At 57.1% G+C, this 17,117-nt stretch overlaps 3 protein-coding genes across 4 annotated transcripts; 1 reads left to right on the forward strand and 2 right to left on the reverse strand.

Moving 5' to 3' along the window:
• Positions 1 to 519: 519 nt before the first annotated feature.
• CTDNEP1 (CTD nuclear envelope phosphatase 1) lies at positions 520 to 6,591 on the reverse strand. The gene is made up of 8 exons (XM_045797397.2): positions 6,024 to 6,591; positions 3,344 to 3,410; positions 3,128 to 3,246; positions 2,838 to 2,909; positions 2,336 to 2,452; positions 2,000 to 2,111; positions 1,485 to 1,569; positions 520 to 1,181 (listed from the first exon to the last, which is right to left on the reverse strand). Exons 1-8 carry the CDS (start codon positions 6,123 to 6,125, stop codon positions 1,121 to 1,123), a joined length of 735 nt encoding a protein of 244 aa, XP_045653353.1. The 5' UTR covers positions 6,126 to 6,591; the 3' UTR covers positions 520 to 1,120.
• A 406-nt stretch (positions 6,592 to 6,997) lies between these two features.
• On the forward strand, positions 6,998 to 13,059 carry ELP5 (elongator acetyltransferase complex subunit 5). Its single transcript, XM_045797396.2, has 8 exons — positions 6,998 to 7,409; positions 7,567 to 7,627; positions 7,724 to 7,804; positions 9,799 to 10,019; positions 11,123 to 11,304; positions 11,795 to 11,890; positions 11,983 to 12,083; positions 12,720 to 13,059. The coding sequence occupies exons 1-8, from the start codon at positions 7,367 to 7,369 to the stop codon at positions 12,832 to 12,834; spliced, it is 900 nt and encodes a 299-aa protein (XP_045653352.1). The 5' UTR covers positions 6,998 to 7,366; the 3' UTR covers positions 12,835 to 13,059.
• On the reverse strand, positions 7,803 to 15,787 carry CLDN7 (claudin 7). Of its 2 annotated transcripts, XM_087867540.1 has the most exons (4): positions 14,933 to 15,740; positions 13,986 to 14,150; positions 13,814 to 13,898; positions 13,411 to 13,718 (listed from the first exon to the last, which is right to left on the reverse strand). In XM_087867540.1, exons 1-4 carry the CDS (start codon positions 15,153 to 15,155, stop codon positions 13,556 to 13,558), a joined length of 636 nt encoding a protein of 211 aa, XP_087723666.1. In that variant the 5' UTR covers positions 15,156 to 15,740; the 3' UTR covers positions 13,411 to 13,555. The 2 variants fall into 2 exon arrangements, with proteins under 2 accessions (XP_087723667.1, XP_087723666.1); XM_087867541.1 differs by lacking the exons at positions 13,411 to 13,718; positions 13,814 to 13,898 and adding an exon at positions 7,803 to 8,472 and having other exon boundaries at positions 14,933 to 15,787.
• Between the last annotated feature and the right edge of the window lie 1,330 nt (positions 15,788 to 17,117).

A 17,117-nucleotide genomic window follows, 5' to 3' on the forward strand; every position in this document is an offset into this window, starting at 1 on the left:
AGCGCGGAGGAACACTTTCAGTGTCCGTCCCCGCGAAAAATCATGTGATCTCGGAGAAGGGCGGAGCGTCACGTGGCGGCCGCGGGAAGTAGAGCCGGCCGCGGGGAGGGGGAGGGGCGGGGCGGAGCCGGCAGGGTGGCTGCCGACCCGGGGCCGAGGGCTGGGGCGCCCGCCGCCTGCGGGCAGCGGCTGCCTGCCCTGTCCACGTCGGTCCCCCGGCGAAGTCCCGCCTCTCTGGTTTCTGATCCAGCTTTCTCCTCCCTTGGTACCGCTGTGTCCTACTGCCCTGCCGCTCAGGTTCCCTCGGGACACACAGCTGTCCTTTCTCTCCCCGGCAGGGCACCATCCTGTGGCTAAGGCCCTTCCCGCCAAACCGTCTGATGTCGAGGTTCCCTGCTCCTTCCCCCAAAGCCAACAGCACCTCCTCGATCCTCGTCCCTCCTGCTTAAGGGACAGGGTGGGTGTGAACAAAGGCTCCTCCCCTCATTTCCCAGCCCCGAGAGAAGGACCTAGGGCAGCTTTGGTTTCAAAGTTATAATGCATGGTTTAAAAGAGAGGAAAGGAAAAAAAAAAAAAAAGAGAGAGAGAGAGAAAGCTGGTTACAGATCTGAGGGAATCTAGGAAGAAGGGAAAATAGAGGAAAAAGGCGGGGGGGACAAGTTGGGGAAAATCCAGTGGCCCAAAAATCCCAGTTTCCCACCCGCAGCCCAGCCCTTGGAGTGAAGAATTAGATCAGTTTTGTACAAGAGTTTTTAAAAAATCAAATCACAACAAAGCTGGCTTGGCTTTTCTTTGAGCCTCCCGGATTACCGAATGTCTGTCATTCTGCCCAGTCCTGTCTCTCCACCAGACAGTGTTGGCTCTCCTAGGCCTCCGCGCATGTCCCAGTCTGGGGTTTCCAGGGAGTGCGAACACGAAGTTAGAGTGAGGCTGCTTCAGAGTCTGGCCCATGTGTCCATCCGGACTCCATCTGGAGTGCAGGGCTTCCAGGGCAGAGAGGGGCTGGAGGGGCAGACCCTGCCCACACAGTCCTCACCACTGGACAGGGCAGCAGACGGCATCCTGAGGGCTCACCCTCCCTTTCCCCCCCACCCCGACTCAGGTGGAGGGGGAGCAGCTGTCACCAGAGCCTGTGTTGGTGAAGGTTTCGGCTCAGCACAGAACGGACATCAGCGGTGAACCTGGGACAACAAGAACTTGAATTGGTAGAGTCCTTATAGCTGATAGCCTCACAACATGAGGGTTAGGCAGCCTCACTGGAGATGTGGGGTGGAAGTGATCACCATTTTCACAAGAAACTGAGGTCCAGTTTGCCCAAAAACCCACTGGCTAAAAGTGATGAGCTTTACTGTAAGAAGGCTTGGGTTCAAATGCTAAGTTCTTAAGGGAAAAGAGAAAAGTCAGTCAAGCAGGACACATTTTTATTTCCTCTTGGGAGCCCCCACCTCCTTTCCTCAGAAATCTAAGTATCTAATGTCTCTTACCTGAGCGCATCCAGCATCGGAAGCAGGTTGAGAAGGGCCGTGTCACTGGGGTCACTGAACCACGATTTGATGGGGATGGCATTGTCTGGGGCGGGTAAAAATAAATGTGCATGAGAAAAAAAAAAAGAGTTCAAGAGACAGGCTGATTTTTCTTTTATTTGGGAATGGGGATTGTTACTTTAAAATATGTTCCTCTCCCCGACCCACCCAAACCCAGCAACCTAAGTAAAACCTTCTGGATTCATCCTCCTAAATAAAATCAACTTTTAATCACTCTGTCTCACGTTAGCGTAAAGCCTCTACGCAGAGTCATTACCACTATGTCTGTGAAGCAAATCTGGTCTGAGCAACACGGTCTATGAAATGGACGTGTGGGGGAAGGGAAATGTCTCACATAAAAGAGAAACACCTTGCATCCTGACCTACAGTAAACCAGGAATCCCAGCTCCAGGCTTTCAGAATACCTTCTCAGAACCACTTCCTGGTCCTGCCAGATTCGCCGCCTTCTCCCATACCTGGATGGCTCCTGTAAGCCCCTGGGGAGTTATCCAGGATCACGATGCTGGAGAGGTCGCTGTGGACCACAGAGAGGTCCTTGATGTAGCTGCCCAGTTCCAAAGTGCAGTGCTGGAAGGTAGGGCGAGCTGGGAATCAAGAGGAGACTCGCCCCCTGTGACCGCAGCGCGGTCCCAACGACACCCATGGGCAGCTAACTCCCACAAAGGGGGTTATGCGGTCCACCTCCCCTCACCCCCCAGAGGGTCCCATTCTGGGCAGCTGCCTCAAACTCAGATCCCCCCGGTTGGCCTGCTTCCCAAGCCCCCTCTTCGTTCTGGAGGGCAGCCCCTTACCTGTCTGTAGTATCTCCTCTTGAGAATGCTCCTGCTATTGTCCAGTTTATCTGCCACAGCAGAGCCGTAAATCTCCATGCTTGCTGTGAACACCACCAGCTCGTACCACTGACTCACCTGAAATCGCGTGGGGGAGAGGGAGATGTCACAAGGGGTGACCAGGACTCCAGCCTAGTCCTGCGGGCCTCTCAACATCAAAGGTCTCTGAGGACACGAACTCTGAAAGCCCCAAACTCAGTCTTGGGCACCACACACCCTTTAGATTCAGAACTACAAGAACAAACGAGCAGGCAGCCCGTGGAAGAACAGAATCGCATCAGCACAGCACATGAACCCAAACTACTGAAAGCCATCCAAGCTCTGACTGTCCCACAGCCTCCCCTCTCCAAAACCGCCCATACCCATTTCTCCTCAGCCCCTACTTCCTCCAAGTCGTCTAAATTCCCAGAGCCCTAAAACCATTCCTTCCTCACAGAGCTGCCCTTGGTCTCTATGAACTCACCACTTCTAAGAAGAAATCCACATGGGGCCTCTTATGTACAAAAAACCGGACGGGATGTTTGTCTATTACCACCTGTAAAGCAACAGGGAAGGGCTCGGGGGTGTCCTAAGCAGCAGAGCACAGGCCGAAAGGACACCCCCACCCTCCCACTGCCCGCTTCCCTCCTTGAGGCTGCCACTGGGGCCAGAGGATGGGGACAGGGACGAGACGCTCTGGGATTAGGAAAGGAGGTCCAGGTCGGAGCACAGTAACAGACATGACCGTCCAATCACTGCCCATCCCCCCCACACCTTGAGGATGAAGTCAGGAGGCGTTCCAGGCCGGACTGTGGGCCTCAGGACCCCATCGTGATGGGAATGGATAAGCGTCTCATCCAGATCCAGCACCAGGATCTTCCTCTTCACCTGACCTGAACCACAACACAAAGGGATAACACCCATCAACCTCCAGCCCACACCCTGAAGCCTACCTCACCTTAAAGGAATCTTCCCAGCCAGCACGCTCACCTAGCCGATTCCGGGACACAGGAGATAGGGGGAGGATATCATATCGAACGGTCTGGTACTGAATTACCTACAAACAGCAAGAGAGGGGATTAGAACCCTTGACAAGGAGATCTTGACTAGAACCACTTATTGTATGCTGGGCATCGTGGTAGCGACTGAGGATTACTTAATTTAACTCTCAAAACCCTAGTAATAAGAAGAATACCGACAACAATATCATCGCCTCTAAACAACGAAAGGCCCAAGGCTTAGGCAGGACCACATAAGACCACACAGCCAGAATTATCTTATTTGGTCACCTGTCCACCTAGTTAGAATGAAAACTCGGCGACAGCATACACGTTGTCTCAATCATGGCCGTACTTTGAGAACCCTGTCCCTGGACGGTCAGTTAATATCAGGGTCGATGCGGTGGTGGCGCCAGGATGGTACCCACGCCATCCGACCCGAGCACCTGCCCTTGTGACCATCATATGGTTGCGCTGTGCCACAACAAAGAAATGCATGGCCCTCCGCACTTCCACCCCAAGGGTCCTTTGTGACAACTCCCATCACCTCCCTTTGGGAACTGAGAGCCTCAGATTCCTTCGTGGGCTGAGAGGAGGAGTCAGGAGGAGGTCCTTGGGTACCTAAGGGGAAGGGAGGATGAGGGAAACCAGGGGTTGTCAGGTCAGCTAAGTTCCTCTGGCTGGGGGCCACCAGGCCTATTTTAACCAGCCACCTGTCCGCTTCTGTCTCTACCAGCCAAGTCACAAGTGGCAGAGAACCTCAGCCCTCTGACCTGCCTCCTTATTCCGGTACCCAGGGCAGGGCACACAGCACTGGAAAGCCCCACCCACCAGGATGACAGATAGGGTGTTGGGAAGGCCAGGGTGAAATAAGGGCCGTGAGGGAGGTGAGGAAGGGACAAGGACGTCACCACCTCAACCCTCCAGCTTCTCCAGGTCTCCTCTAGAGGCTCCTGTTTCTAGCACCCAGATGTCTCCCATGCAAGCCTGGCGATCCCTTCCCTGCTCTTTTCTTCTCAGCACAGACAAATGCTCTTCAGTCCATCCCTAGGCCCCAGCCTCACCAGAACCAGACTCCCCCCTTGCAAAACACAGGGCCCTCTCCCCATAATGCCAAGGCATCTGCCCTTCTTTTCTCCCTGGGCTGGGATGAGGGCCGGGATGAGGGCAGTGACAGCTCGGGTGTCCTGCCCTGCTATCTCGGGTTGCACATGCTGGGCATGTAGGGAATGCTCCGAGCATCTGCCAGAAAGGGGGTGGGGGGAGAAACCAGATTGGAAGGGAAGGAAGGGAAGACAAAAGGCTGTGGGTTCAGTGCTGCCCTGAGGAGAGCAATTTTGCAAGTAACTAGCATCTGGAAGGGCTGGAGCACTACTCCTTGCACCCAGAACAGAAATGGGGCGGGGGGGGGCTCAGAGCAAGGCCAGGCAGAGAGGACAGTAGTTAACGTGTAAAGAAAAACCCAGGAGCTAGCCCACACACATCGCAGCATCTCTGACCCCAAATTCTTCTTGGCTGCCAAGGTGTTTCAGGGAAATAGCCCTGCCTACAATTATGACCACCCAGCACAACTCTCACCCTAAATCAGGAAGTGGTGGAGGAGACACCGGATCCCGGCCGGGCCCACTCCCCCAAGTCAGTAAGTCAACCAGGACCCCCACCTCCACCCGGGGCTCTCTGGAAATTCTCTGGCCAAGCAGGCCCTAGCTGCTTTTACTCTTCCAAGTTGTATTGAGGGACGCCAAAGAGGGCAGACCAGAGAACTTCTGCACCTCGGGGTACTGAATTCTCCCCAGACTCCTTTCAGAGGACTCTCCCCAGTGGTGAGGAGAACACAAGAGCACATTCATTAAATGATGCTAGCCTACAGAACTTTGACCTTGGAGAAAAGCTCTGGGGGAGGGAACCCAGAGATACTTGGGTACTTCACTGCCCACAGTGTCCCTCACCATGCTGGGGTCTCCTGGAGGCAAGTGTGCTCTCTGGTTCAAGCCCACAACTCACAAGCACCCGTCTTCCCACAGAAACACCCAAACTTTAATGTGCTCCCTTCCCTCAAGCCCAACGTAGAAGCATCCTTCTCAGTCCCGGGGTCTTAATAAGTCCAGACAGCCAAACTCTGAAATAAGTTTCCAGGGCCTTTTTGGAGGAGTCCCCTTACTGCGAACCGCAGGGGTTTCTCCTTCACACCCAAGGCTTTTCCCAAGTGCCCATCCTTGTCTGTTACATATGCTCTCCCACCCACCTCTACCCTTGACACATAAGCCCGGCTCTTCCTTGTTACAAGACCCAGCACACGCGGAGGGTCTTCCACAAGCCCACCTCGGCAGAGCTAGTGGCATCAAACAGGTGTTCCCTCCTCTTCGTTTCTGTAACAACAACTCCGGCTTTCTTAAACGGCGCCCCACCCACCACACTAGCCCCCAGGAGTTGCCAAATCCTGTTCCCGACTAGCCCCCCCACCTCGATTCTACTACAAGGGTCTCCCCAGTCCCCATTCCGAAACCCCATGCCCAGCTAAGGATGCCCCAATTCTCTAACGGGAAAAGCCGCCGCCAGGACTCCGTTCCGAAGCCTAAACAGAGGCCCGACACTTTCCGAAAACCCGTGAGCACCGCTGACATGGGTTCCCACCACCACCACCACCACCACCAGCGCCCACCCCGGCTCACCGTGCGGATCTGCCTCCGCAAAAGGTAAATGAAGAAGCTCCAGAGCTTGGCGGCGAAGGCCACGAACGTGCGCAGCCCCAGCAGACACTGCGTCCGCATCATCCCGATGACCCCGGCACCGCCGGCCCCGGGGCCCCCGCGGCCCAGCTCCGCCAGCCCCCCGGGGGCAGCCCCCCGCCGCCGGGAGGGGGAACGGGGGCCCCGAGTGGCAGGAAAGGCTGCAGAGAGGGGCGCGGAGCGGGCGGCTCAGAAAGCCACCCCCGGCGAGGGGAAAGCCCAGCGGAACCGGGAGCTGGGGGACAGGCGTGGGCAGCCCGCGGGGGCCCACATGGGCGGGGAGTGGCACCGACGGCTTCGCGGAGGTTGCGGGCCGAGACGGGTCGGGGTAGGACGGGGTCCTCCGAGACCAGGAGGGAAGGGGATGGAGAATTGGGGGAGGGGGTAGTGGGGGAGGGGGCCAGGGAGAAGGGAGGGAGGGAGAAGGGAGGGGGAGGGGAAGGGGGAAGCGGAGGGTGGCCCGCTGCGCAGGCGCGCTAGGGGGCTGCCCGCGGGAAAGGGCGGGCGGGGGCCGGAGCGCGCGAAGGGCTGGGGCGGCGGCGAACGGGCCAGCTGAGCGGAGGAGCGGGGAAGGAGGGGGAGGGGGAGCCGAAGGGCGCGGACGGCTGGACCGGAGCGGCCTCCCCCTCCCCGAAGTCGGGGGTGTCTTAGCCGCTGGGGAGCGGGGCTGCAGCCTCTGCAGCTGGATTTCCCACTCTGACAGGCGCCATTTTACTGCCCTAAGGGCTCCCTCCTCCTTTCTTCCCCCCTCCTCTTCCCCTCTGACACTGCTTCCGGTGGTGACGTGTATTCGCTTCACCGGGACTAAAGTTCCCCCTCTTCGGTCTGTGGGGGCGGGTAAGAAAAGCGGACTGAGCGCCCAACAAGGCCGCAGTATCGCGCAAGCGCGGAAGGTGGCGGCGGGGCGGGGCCTGGGACCGAAGCGGGCCTCGCCTTGAGCGGCGGGGGCGGGGCGGAGTGACGTCACTTGCCGCCGAGGTTCGGGCGGTCGGACGAGCTCGTGCGGCCTCCTCCCCCTCCCACCGACAACTGCCCCAACGGCTCTTCCAGCCCTAGTCATGGAAAAAATGTCCGGCGTCTGTGCTCCAGAGCTCGGGAGGGGCCCCTCCGCGTGAGCACTCCCGCCCTGGGATGTTGAACACAATCACCTCTCATTCCAGACTAGGCCGGGTGTCAGTGGTGGAAGGATTCATGGGTGCCCCGCCCCTTTCCCCTGGAGGGGGGCGGGGCAGCGGGTCGTGACGCCATCAGACGGCGCCGGAGGAGGGACCGGACGCGAATTGGAGATGGAGTCGGTGTTGGCTCTGGGCGGCTTGGTGCTGCTGCGGGGTGAGGGCCAGCGGCACAGGGGGTTCCGTGCCGGGCTCCCGGGGCGGAAGCAGAGAGGAAGAGCCATGTGTCCCATGCTAGGGGTGGCCTCCAGGGGTTCGTGAGGACGGAAGCCTCCGCGTTCTCACGCTGTTTATCCGTCCCTCGCTCTCCCCAGACTCCGTGGAGTGGGAGGGGCGCAGTCTCTTGAAGGCGCTTATCAAGAAATCTGCACTGTGGTGAGTATCCCCCAGCTTCTCCCAGAGGTTCCCGGGGCGGGGGGGGGGGGAGGAAGCCCGGTCCCGACTCTGTGACACGCTCCATCTCTGCCTTAGTGGGGAGCAGGTCCACATCCTGGGCTGCGAAGTGAGCGAGGACGAGTTCCGTGAAGGCTTTGACTCCAGTATCAACAGCCGGTAAGTTGGGAGAGAGTGCGTTGGCTGTGGGGCCTCTAAGGAAATTCGTCTGCAGCAGCAAGCGCAGAACCTGGTGTGCGGTAGCAGCTACTCAGGTATTCATTCATTGAATGGATAGGGAGTCTTTCTAGAGGCGCAGATGCGTAAGAGATGAGCAGTGGTGAGTATCTGGAGAATCTAAAGCATAGACCGTAGAAGTTGAGAGAGAAATAGAGCGTGATAAAAGGCCAATGGTGTAGTTTTGCATCAGAGGCTGTACTGGAGGGTAAGAATAAATACGTTCTGGGGCGCCTGGCTGGCTCAGTGGGCAGAGCCTGCAACTCTCAATCTCAGGGTTGTGAGTTCCAGCACCACGTTGGGTGTAGAGATTACTTACAAATAAGATCTTAAAAAAAAAAAAGAAAACAATAAACACATTTTGCCTTTTTGAGTTAATTATTCAGAATTTCATGATGCTTCATCCAGACATGGATTCCAAAGTTGTATCAGCCCTGGGGCGCCTGGGTGGCTCAGTCGTTAAGCGTCTGCCTTCGGCTCAGGGCGTGATCCTGGTGTTCTGGGATCGAGCCCCGCATCAGGCTCCTCTGCTGAGAGCCTGCTTCTTCCTCTCCCACTCCCCCTGCTTGTGTTCCCTCTCTCGCTGGCTGTCTCTGTCAAATAAATAAAATCTTTAAAAAAAAAAAAAAAGAAAGAAAACAACAAAGTTGTATCAGGCCTAGCTGCAAACAACTGAGTGATCTGTTCTAGAGGCAGAGGGAACAGCCTATGCAAAATTAGGCACATAGGTGAAAGCATACTGTTCTTGGGAGGCAGAAGAGTTTCCTTCGTCCAGAAAGATAAAAAGGTGCCTCATAGTAAAAGGTCTTACAGAGGACGGAAAGGATCCTAGACGTTATTCTAAAAGTAGTGAGAGTCATTTCAAAATTTGGGAGGACAGTGATAACATCATAGCTGTTAGACTACTCCAGTGGCCAGTGTGAAGAAGGGGGTTCGAAGGAGGCAGCCTGGAGATAGACCAGGAGGGAAGGCTGTTGGCAGTTTTCCAGGTACACTGGGGTGCATATGCACTGCGCACTGGTTATGAAACAGGTGCCGTGGTAGGCACAGGAATGAGACAGAAGGGGTCACTACCCTAATGAATGCCAGGGAATGATGTTAGGAGATGACAGGGGTCTGCTACTTAAGACAGTAGCAGTAAGGATAGAGAGTTTAGAACAAATGTAAAAGGACTCTAGCAGGTAGAATTTCCAGGAGTAATAGACTGATGTGGGGAAGAGGTCAGGAGGCTCCTGAACCCACCTGTGTGCCTTTTTTGAAAAAGACTACTCTTTGGTCTGGATAGCTCAGTAGATCACATCTGTCTGCTCAGCCCTAACTTTGTATCAGAGTTTGTGATAGGTTATGTTAAGATAGTATTTATAAGAGAAGCAAAAGATAGAAAGGAGGTGTCTAGGAACAAGCTTGGCCACCATGAATCCTGTCCCATGCTAGACTCCTTTGCTTATACTGCTATTTTATTAGTAGTTAGTGTCACGTGATTTAATTCTCGATCTTTTCTAAGCTCTTCTACTCTCGGGAACCACATGTCATGTCCTCTTTTCTCCATCCGTCCAGGGAATGACACGTATTAGGCACCACTTGGGAAATATCTGATGATGATGATGATAGCTAATGTTTATCGAGCATTTACTATGTGTCAGGCATCGTTCTAAGAATCAAGCAGTTGGTATCCCTATTCTACAACTGAGGAGACTGAGTCTTAGATTAAGTAATTTATCAGGTGACCTTGGGTAAGTAGTAAAGCCAAGCTTGGAGCTCAGGGCTGTCTGACACCAAAGTCTGTGCTGTCAATCACTATCTTCTATCTCTCAATATTACTTTTCACTACTATTAGAATATTAAGTCAGAAAAATAGAACCCCAAAGATCACAGGGTGAAGGTCAAGATTGAGGGGAGGGGGCAGTGTTAAGTTGTCTCCCATTTTCCCTTTGTAGGCTGATTTACCATGACCTCTTCAGGGACCCTCTCAACTGGTCACAGACTGGGGAAGCCCTTCCAGGGGGACCCCTGGGAGCCTTGCAAGCCATGTGCAGGAGGACACATCCTGGTCCTGTCACCATTGCTCTCGATTCACTCAGCTGGCTGCTGCTGCACATTCCCTGTACTGCCCTCTGCCAGGCCCTCGGTGCCTTGAGCCGTCAGCACGCCCACCCTGGTGAGACTCCCCTTCGTCCTTCTCATATACCTTCCGCTGTCAAGGAACAAGCCCCTTTCCATCCTAAGAAAAAAAAACACGCTACAGAGCTCCAGTTGGGCCTTACTCCATCTCTTTACCGTTTATTCTCAATCTCGACTTTTTCGTGATGCCATCTATCAATCACTTTATTGTTTCTTTTCCAAGTTCTTTCTTAGTCATTGGTTTCATTCGTTCACTCAAAAGATAAGAATTACGCAACGTGTCAGGTACAATTCTAGATGATGAGAAGGTAAAGACTAGTCAGATTTTTGCTCAAAGTCCCATAAAGAACACAAACAGATAAATAAGCGATTACAAGATAGTCTGATAACAGCTGTGACGATAAAGGAACAGGCACAGAGTGCCTTAGGCAAAGAGCTGTCTGGAGAACAAGGAGTTCCCTAGGCAAATTTGGGCAGACAGGGGCCCTGGGACTAGCCTTGAAGCGTGCTCTGGGTTCTACAGTGGACTCTCGAGTCAGGTACCTAGCTTAGTTTTAAGGTGTTTGATTGCTCAGTGTTTCAGTTTACTCTTTAAAGGGGGGGGGATGAACGGATAGTATTAGGGTGAACCATTTGGAGTCCTGGTTTGGTAGGTCAGATACACACACGTGTCAAGTAATAGCAATTTCATGTGGTTCAGCCTAAAAATGCCGGCCTTCCTAAGGATTGAAACGTGAAAGTATTTGGCACAGCGCCTAATGTTTTGTCAACGCGCCCAGAAAGGGAGAGAGAAAGGGAGGGAACCAAAGGCACTGACTGGGACCATAAGCTAAAGTTCCCAAACCTGCAAGGAGTTCAGCGTGTAAGACGAAGCTGGAAAGTAGGCAGAGAGCAGGTGAGGAAGGGCTGTGAGGAAGGAGCTCCTGGGGACTGAAGTCGGAGTGGACCGCATTCAGATTCGCAGTGAGGGTGGAAGCCGAAGCAGGCTCCAGAGCCCCGAGACCAGCCGAGGGAAGTCCGGCCTGAGCCGTGATGGAACGTGGCCTCACCTTGCGTGCTCCTCCTTTACTCTTCCATCCCAGGCCTCCCTCCTGAATGTTCCATCCTGCCCTTCGTGCCCCACCCTCCCTGTCCCTCCAGGTGGCGGCTCCCCGGCAGAGCCCGTGCGGGTGCTCGGCCTGTTCCATGAAGAGCTCCATGGCCCGGGCCCCCTGGGAGCACTGAGCATCCTGGCCCAGACTGAAGTGACCCTGAGTGGGACAATGGGCCAGGCTTCGGCCCACATCCTCTCTCGGAGGCCCCGACAGCGCCCAGCCCATCAGGTCAGGAGAACCCCAGGGAAGCCCGGGAGGGAGGTCGGGGTCACACAGAAGGGGAGTAAGAGAGCGGAGGTGAGGGAGCGCTTCCCCATGTGTCATCGTCCCATCATTACCCTTCCTGAATCTTCACCGCGGCTACCCCGTGAGGTGGATGCTTTCATTCTCCCCATCGAGCAGCGTGGGGGGGCTTACCCAGGGTTCCAGACAGTAAGCGGTAGAGTCGGGATTTGAACTCAAGGTTGTCTGACTCGGGTCCCCTGAGCTTAGCTGGTCCCCTGAGCTTAGCTGGGAGGAGGTGTCATCTTCTAAAAAATGGCAAAGGACAAAAGCCTGGGAGTGGTTCCTGGGGGAGAAGGAACGAACCCCAAGGGAGAGGTTTGAAGGAGGGCTGAGGAGGGATGCTCAGGGGCCGGGGCTTTTAGGTCCAAGTTCTCCCTGGTTTGCTCCGTAAGATGGGAAACGCCTTTTTGTTCATACTCTTTCTTCTCCGCAGACCCAACGGTTCTCCATCCTGCCTGACTTCAGCCTGGATCTCCAAGGGGGACCCCCACGAGAGTCCCAGCCCCACGCACATCCTCACACAGCCCCGGTATCTAAGGGTGCCAGGGCCAGAACAAGGGAGGGGGCGGGGTCAAGGCCTCCAGCCATGAGGCGAAGTGGCAGCATCCTTTGTATCTCCAGGTGGACCCCACAGCTCATGTGACCTTTAACCTTCACCTGTCCAAGAAAGAGCGAGAAGCCAAAGACAGCCTGACACTGCCCTTCCAGTTCAGCTCTGAAAAGTACGGCTGGGGGCTAACTGCCTGGGTTCCTGAGTAGAACCCAGCGTCTGGGGCTGGGACGGGAGTGATAGCGGGTTATTGGTTAACCTCCCAGACTTTATAGGGGCTGAAGTCCACCTCCAGAGACAAGTCTGGGGAGTGGTTCTCTATCCACTCATACTCCCAACAAGGCAAAAGGGCCTTTATGTCTCTTTTCTCTCCAGTAGAACCTTGGGTCACAGAGCAATCTGGCTCTGAGATGAACCAGCCCAGACCCTGGGGAAGTGGCCCTGCCGACCTCCAGCAACAGCGCTGGGAGGACAGGAAGCGAGATGGGTGTGGCAGGTTAATAACAGCTTCAGCATATGTCTGTTGTTGTCTGCGCAGTGTGTGGGTGGGTGAAGCAAGACTGTGGCAGGATCCTTGCCCTCGAGCTGTTAAAAATGTGAGGTGTCATCAGGAGAGCAGTTTAAAAGTTCTATCCCAGGACCAAGTGGTGCGTCAGAACCAAATAAACAGGGAGGCCAGAGAAAGAGACTCGGACCAAGAAGACCTGGAGGGGCAAAGACGAGGGAGTCCGTCACCAGGAAGAGAGTATGCAGATATGACCCCTTACCCCCCTTCACCAGCACCAACTCTCCCCTTCTCCCTCCTCAGACAGCAGGCTCTACTGCGTGCTGGGCCCAGCCAGGCCACCAGCCACATCTTCTATGAGCCCGACGCATATGATGACCTGGACCAGGAAGACCCAGATGATGACCTGGATGTTTGACTGGCCCGGAATTGGAAGGGAGGAGAAAGACCTTGGACCCATAACCGTCCTCTCATTGTTTGCATTGGCCTTGCCCTGTCCCTGCCCCCATCTTTGTTGTCACCCCCAGGTCGTGAGTCAGAGAGTAACTTCCATCTGGACAAAAAATGGGCAAGGGGCATTAGGGGAAGTTGAAAAGAACAGGAACCTCTCCCCTCTCTGCCTAATAAAGTCTTTATTTTTCTACTGAAAGGAACTTTGGTAGCTATTTAAGCAAGAGTTGGAGTGGAAGGGACTGAAGAATGGGAAGAGGTGAGGGAAACCAAGCACCGGAGTCTTTCAGAGTCAGTAGTCGGTGTTGGGGCCTGAATGACAAGGAATGGTGGTGCCACAGGGAGAGCCTTGCACACCACTGGTGCTCAGTGTCCTGTTTTAAGCTGGAGCAGGTGCATTTAAAGGTTCCAGGTTTCCTGCGAGGATTTGGGTTGGAAGAAAGCAGAGGCCCAGAAGGGAAAAAAAAAAAGCCTACTTTCCAAAACATACTTTTTTATTACTGTACAAAAAGCACACCCAACCCCCCTCTTTTTGTCCCCCCCCCCCCCCCGTGGAACTGTACATGTTGCACTGGCTGGGGTGACAAGGCTTCTGCTCTGTACCCCGCCCACGGGCTGAGATCTGCCCCGGGTCATTTCCGGTACCTGGGCACACCAGAGGCTGCCAGGCTGGGGCAAGGGGTTCCAGCTCACACGTACTCCTTGGCGGAGTTGGGCTTAGGGTAGGAGCGGGGTGCGCGGTACCCAGTTTTGCCCTCACTCCCAGGACAGGAGCAAGAGAGCAGGGCACCTCCCAGGATGACCAGAGCAGACCCTGCCCAGCCAATGAAGATGGCAGGACCAAACTCGTACCTACGAAGAGAGGGGGTTAGGATCAGAAATCCTCCTTCCTGACACCAGAAATTCAGACCTGTCGTCCCCTCAGGAGGCAGGGCTCCCATACTTACTTAAGATTCATGGGGACCAGCGCGCTATAGAAATCTGTGACAATCTGGTGGCCGTACCAAGAACAAGCTACCAAGGCAGCAAGACCTGGAGAGAGGATGGCTCGGCTGTATTAGGAGACCCCAAACCAGCACCTTGCACACCTTCACTCCCGGATGCAGGGGGAGAGCTCACCTGACACGATGAAAATGATACCTCCGGTCATGGCTATCCGGGCCTTTTTCACTTTGTCGTCTCCCCCACAGTTCGTGCACTTCATGCCCATGGTGGCCACGAACATGGCCAGGAAGCCCAGCACCAGGGATACCACCATCAGGGCTCGGGTGGCCTGCAGGGCCGCTGCGGGGAAGCGGGAAGGACGCCCTCATTGCTGGACGTGCGGACGGCTCGGGCCTTGGGATCGCCGCCGGCCTCTGGCCTGGGGCCCCTTCTGTGTCCGAGCCCCGGATGGAGCGGGTGGATCCTGCCCCTCCCGGCTTCCCGGCCTTCCCGCCCCGCCCCGCCCTCTCTCGGCCCTGGGACCCGCCCGGGGCGCAAGGGTTTCGATGAAACTGCCCCGGGGGGGGGGGGGGGGGAGGGAACGGGGCCCGCGGAGGGGAGCGGAGGCGGCGGCCGGAGTCCCCGCGCGGGCCGCACGGTCCGGCCCGCGGCCGAGCGCTGACCCCGCTATCGTGGCCACCGGGTTTGTGGCTTCGGCTAATCGGCCGATAAGATTACAGGCCGCAGGCGGCGGCCCACGTCTGACGGAGCGCACAGCTCCTCGGCCGACCCCGCGCCCTCCGCCCCGGGCCGCCTTTTGTCCGGGAGAAAAGGGCGGGAGACCGAGGCCGCCACCTGCGCGGGCCCGCGCGGGAGGAGATCTGGAGGGGGTTGGGCCGCCGGGCGCCGGGGCGGGGAGGGGGGGCAGCTGGCCGGGGCACGGGCCGACGTACAGCCGCTGGAACCCGGGCCTGCGGCCCTCCCCGCACCCCTGCCCGGCCGCTTCCGCTTCCTCCTCCCCGCCTGCTCCCCGGCAACCCCGAGCGTCGGGCCCTGGGGCCTGGCGCCCTGCCCCGCTCCCCGCCCCGCGCCCCGCGCGCACAGCCCCGGGCGCGTCCGCCCCGTCGACCCCGCGGCCTTACCCGACAGGGCGAGCACCGAGTCGTACGATTTGCAGCTCATCAGGCCCGTGCTCTGCGTGATGCATTCCATCCACAGCCCCTTGTACATGGCCTGGGCCGTGATGATGTTGTCGCCCGCGTACGAGCTCATTTGCCACTGCGGGATGGCGGTGCACGCCACCAGGCCCACCCAGCCCAGCAGAGCCAGGGCGAAGCCCAGGAGCTGCAGGCCCGAATTGGCCATGTCTGCGCTCAGAGAAGGCTGGGGACGCCGGGCGGGCGACCCTGCGGCAAAACAAAGCTTGGGGGGTCAGCCCCACAAAAACACAATTTGCAGTGGCGTCTTAAGTCACCCAAAGATAAGTTTTTGGGTCAGGTGATTCCAAATCTTTTTATCACCCAAGAAAACACAAATCGATCCTTCCGGCGGGGCGAGGGTCTTCACAGCTCAAGGAACAGGCTCCGCCCGAGCACTGATGGTCGAAAAAGCGATCGACGAAGTCCAGGCGGTCCCCTCCGGCGCTCCCGGCGACCCGACCCAAACAAAAGGCGGAGGGGCAGTGTGCGCGCGGTCCTGGCGCTTCGAGGTCCCCAAAGTACCCCGGGCTGTCGGCCCAAGGCTGCTGTGCGAGGGAGAGGCTGCACAGCCGTGAGCGGGCAGGTGCGGGCGGACAGGTGCGTCGCTCCTGGGTATATGTAGGGCGTCAGGGGCGCGCCCCCGCGGGCACCGGGAGCGCGGGGCGGGACGGACCGGAGGGGCGGCCGAGAGTGACCTGACGTCACCGAAGGGACACTCACCTGAGCCGGAAGTCCTGGCCCTCACCCCTCCTGCCCCAGGTGAAGAGGAAGAAACCTGAGCGCCAGGGTCACGCCCCTTCTCTTGCCGGGCTGGGACTGCGGGGGGGGGGGAGGGGCGGGAAGAGGTGGAGGCTTCTCCAGAGTTCCAAGCTCAGAGTCAGCCCCTCTAGACTGGACTTCCCTCGGGCACCAGGATGCCCCTCACCTGTCCCCAGCAGGTGCGCCGCCCATACTGCGGAACCAGAGCTGGGGGACGCCCGGGGCCCCTTTTCTCCGCCTTCTCACCCCTCCCCCCCGCAAGGACTCTTGGTTTCTCCTCCAGGCGCTCTTTGTCCCGCCCTACTTTCGCCCCCACCCTCTGCCCTTTTTTTTTCAGTTAGCTATCCTAACCGTCCCCAGCTTCAGGAACCCTAGCTCCAGTCCCTCAGAACTCCCGCACTTAGGCAGTGTCCTCGGAGTCTCCATTCCCAGAGCCACTGCCCTGAAGCCACTGTCCGCCCCCTCCTATACTGCCCTCCAACTGACACCTGGCTTCCAGGCATCGTGCCCCAAACACCCCCATCTTCCTGGCTCCCCATTCCAGTCCCTATCCCTGACATAACTTAGTGCCTGGGCCCTTCGCACCCCACCTCCCGGCCATCACCTATCCCCCCCACCCGCCTCAAGCCTCCTTCCTAGCAAAGGGGCAAAAACACTGAGGCCAGAAGTCAGCAGAAGGTGGGGAGCAAGGTAAAGCCTCTCTCGATTCCTGGACACACCTGTCATTCCCCTCCCTTGGAATCTTTCCAGACCTGTCCTCTACTTTCTCACTTCCCGGTCCCTGCAGCCATGCACACATTTCCTTTTCCTTCCTTCTGAGCCCGAACCTGACCCTGTGCGCCTTCCCCTTCTGGCGGCGCCGTCCTCCTTCATGTCCAGCTCCCCGGTGGCCTTGGGGTCAGTCCTCAGACTCCCACGTGGCCCTCGGGCTTCTGCTCTCACTCTTCCGAGACTGTTGGCCCTGGGCCTCCCTGCAGACATCTCTTCAAGCGTCTCCGTTCACTCATCCCCCCCCTCACCTCGCGTCTTCTCCCCTTCCTGCCTTTTCCACGTCCCAGTCCGCGCCCCTCCCTCCGAGTCTACCTTCGAGCCCCTTCTCTGCCCAGGAGCCCAGCGCTGCCGCCTCCCTGTCCCCTCGCCCAGAGTCCTTCCGACCCCCCCCCCCCGCCCCTGGTCTCCTACTCACACCTTCCCATCTTCCTCTCCATTTCTCTCCCCTTTCCCCTCAACTCTCTCCCATTTCCCGTTTTTCTTCCCCCTCTCAACCATTTCTCTGTAACGCTCTCCTTTTATGCAGTAGAAATATTAAAGGGCTCCGGCACTAAGCTAATTACCCTGCTCTTCTATAAAATGCAGACTTTAATGAATT

This window comes from Ursus americanus, chromosome 14 (assembly GCF_024610735.1).
Source record: "Ursus americanus isolate L20-20 chromosome 14, mUrsAme1.1.p, whole genome shotgun sequence".
In the NCBI taxonomy this organism is placed as follows: Eukaryota; Metazoa; Chordata; class Mammalia; order Carnivora; family Ursidae; genus Ursus; species Ursus americanus.

Coding starts and splice junctions, on each gene's coding strand:
- CTDNEP1 (XM_045797397.2), bottom strand. CDS start 6,125: ATGATGCGGACGCAGTGTCTGCTGGGGCTGCGCACGTTCGTGGCCTTC. Junction 2,453..2,837: donor TGGATTTCTTCTTAGAAGTG/GTGAGTTCATAG, acceptor ACGCGATTTCAG/GTGAGTCAGTGGTACGAGCT. Junction 1,182..1,484: donor CCGATGCTGGATGCGCTCAG/GTAAGAGACATT, acceptor TTGTTGTCCCAG/GTTCACCGCTGATGTCCGTT.
- ELP5 (XM_045797396.2), top strand. CDS start 7,367: ATGGAGTCGGTGTTGGCTCTGGGCGGCTTGGTGCTGCTGCGGG. Junction 7,410..7,566: donor CGGCTTGGTGCTGCTGCGGG/GTGAGGGCCAGC, acceptor CGCTCTCCCCAG/ACTCCGTGGAGTGGGAGGGG. Junction 7,628..7,723: donor ATCAAGAAATCTGCACTGTG/GTGAGTATCCCC, acceptor TCTCTGCCTTAG/TGGGGAGCAGGTCCACATCC.
- CLDN7 (XM_087867540.1), bottom strand. CDS start 15,155: ATGGCCAATTCGGGCCTGCAGCTCCTGGGCTTCGCCCTGGCTCTGCTG. Junction 13,899..13,985: donor TATCATTTTCATCGTGTCAG/GTGAGCTCTCCC, acceptor TCCTCTCTCCAG/GTCTTGCTGCCTTGGTAGCT. Junction 13,719..13,813: donor CTGGTCCCCATGAATCTTAA/GTAAGTATGGGA, acceptor CTCTCTTCGTAG/GTACGAGTTTGGTCCTGCCA.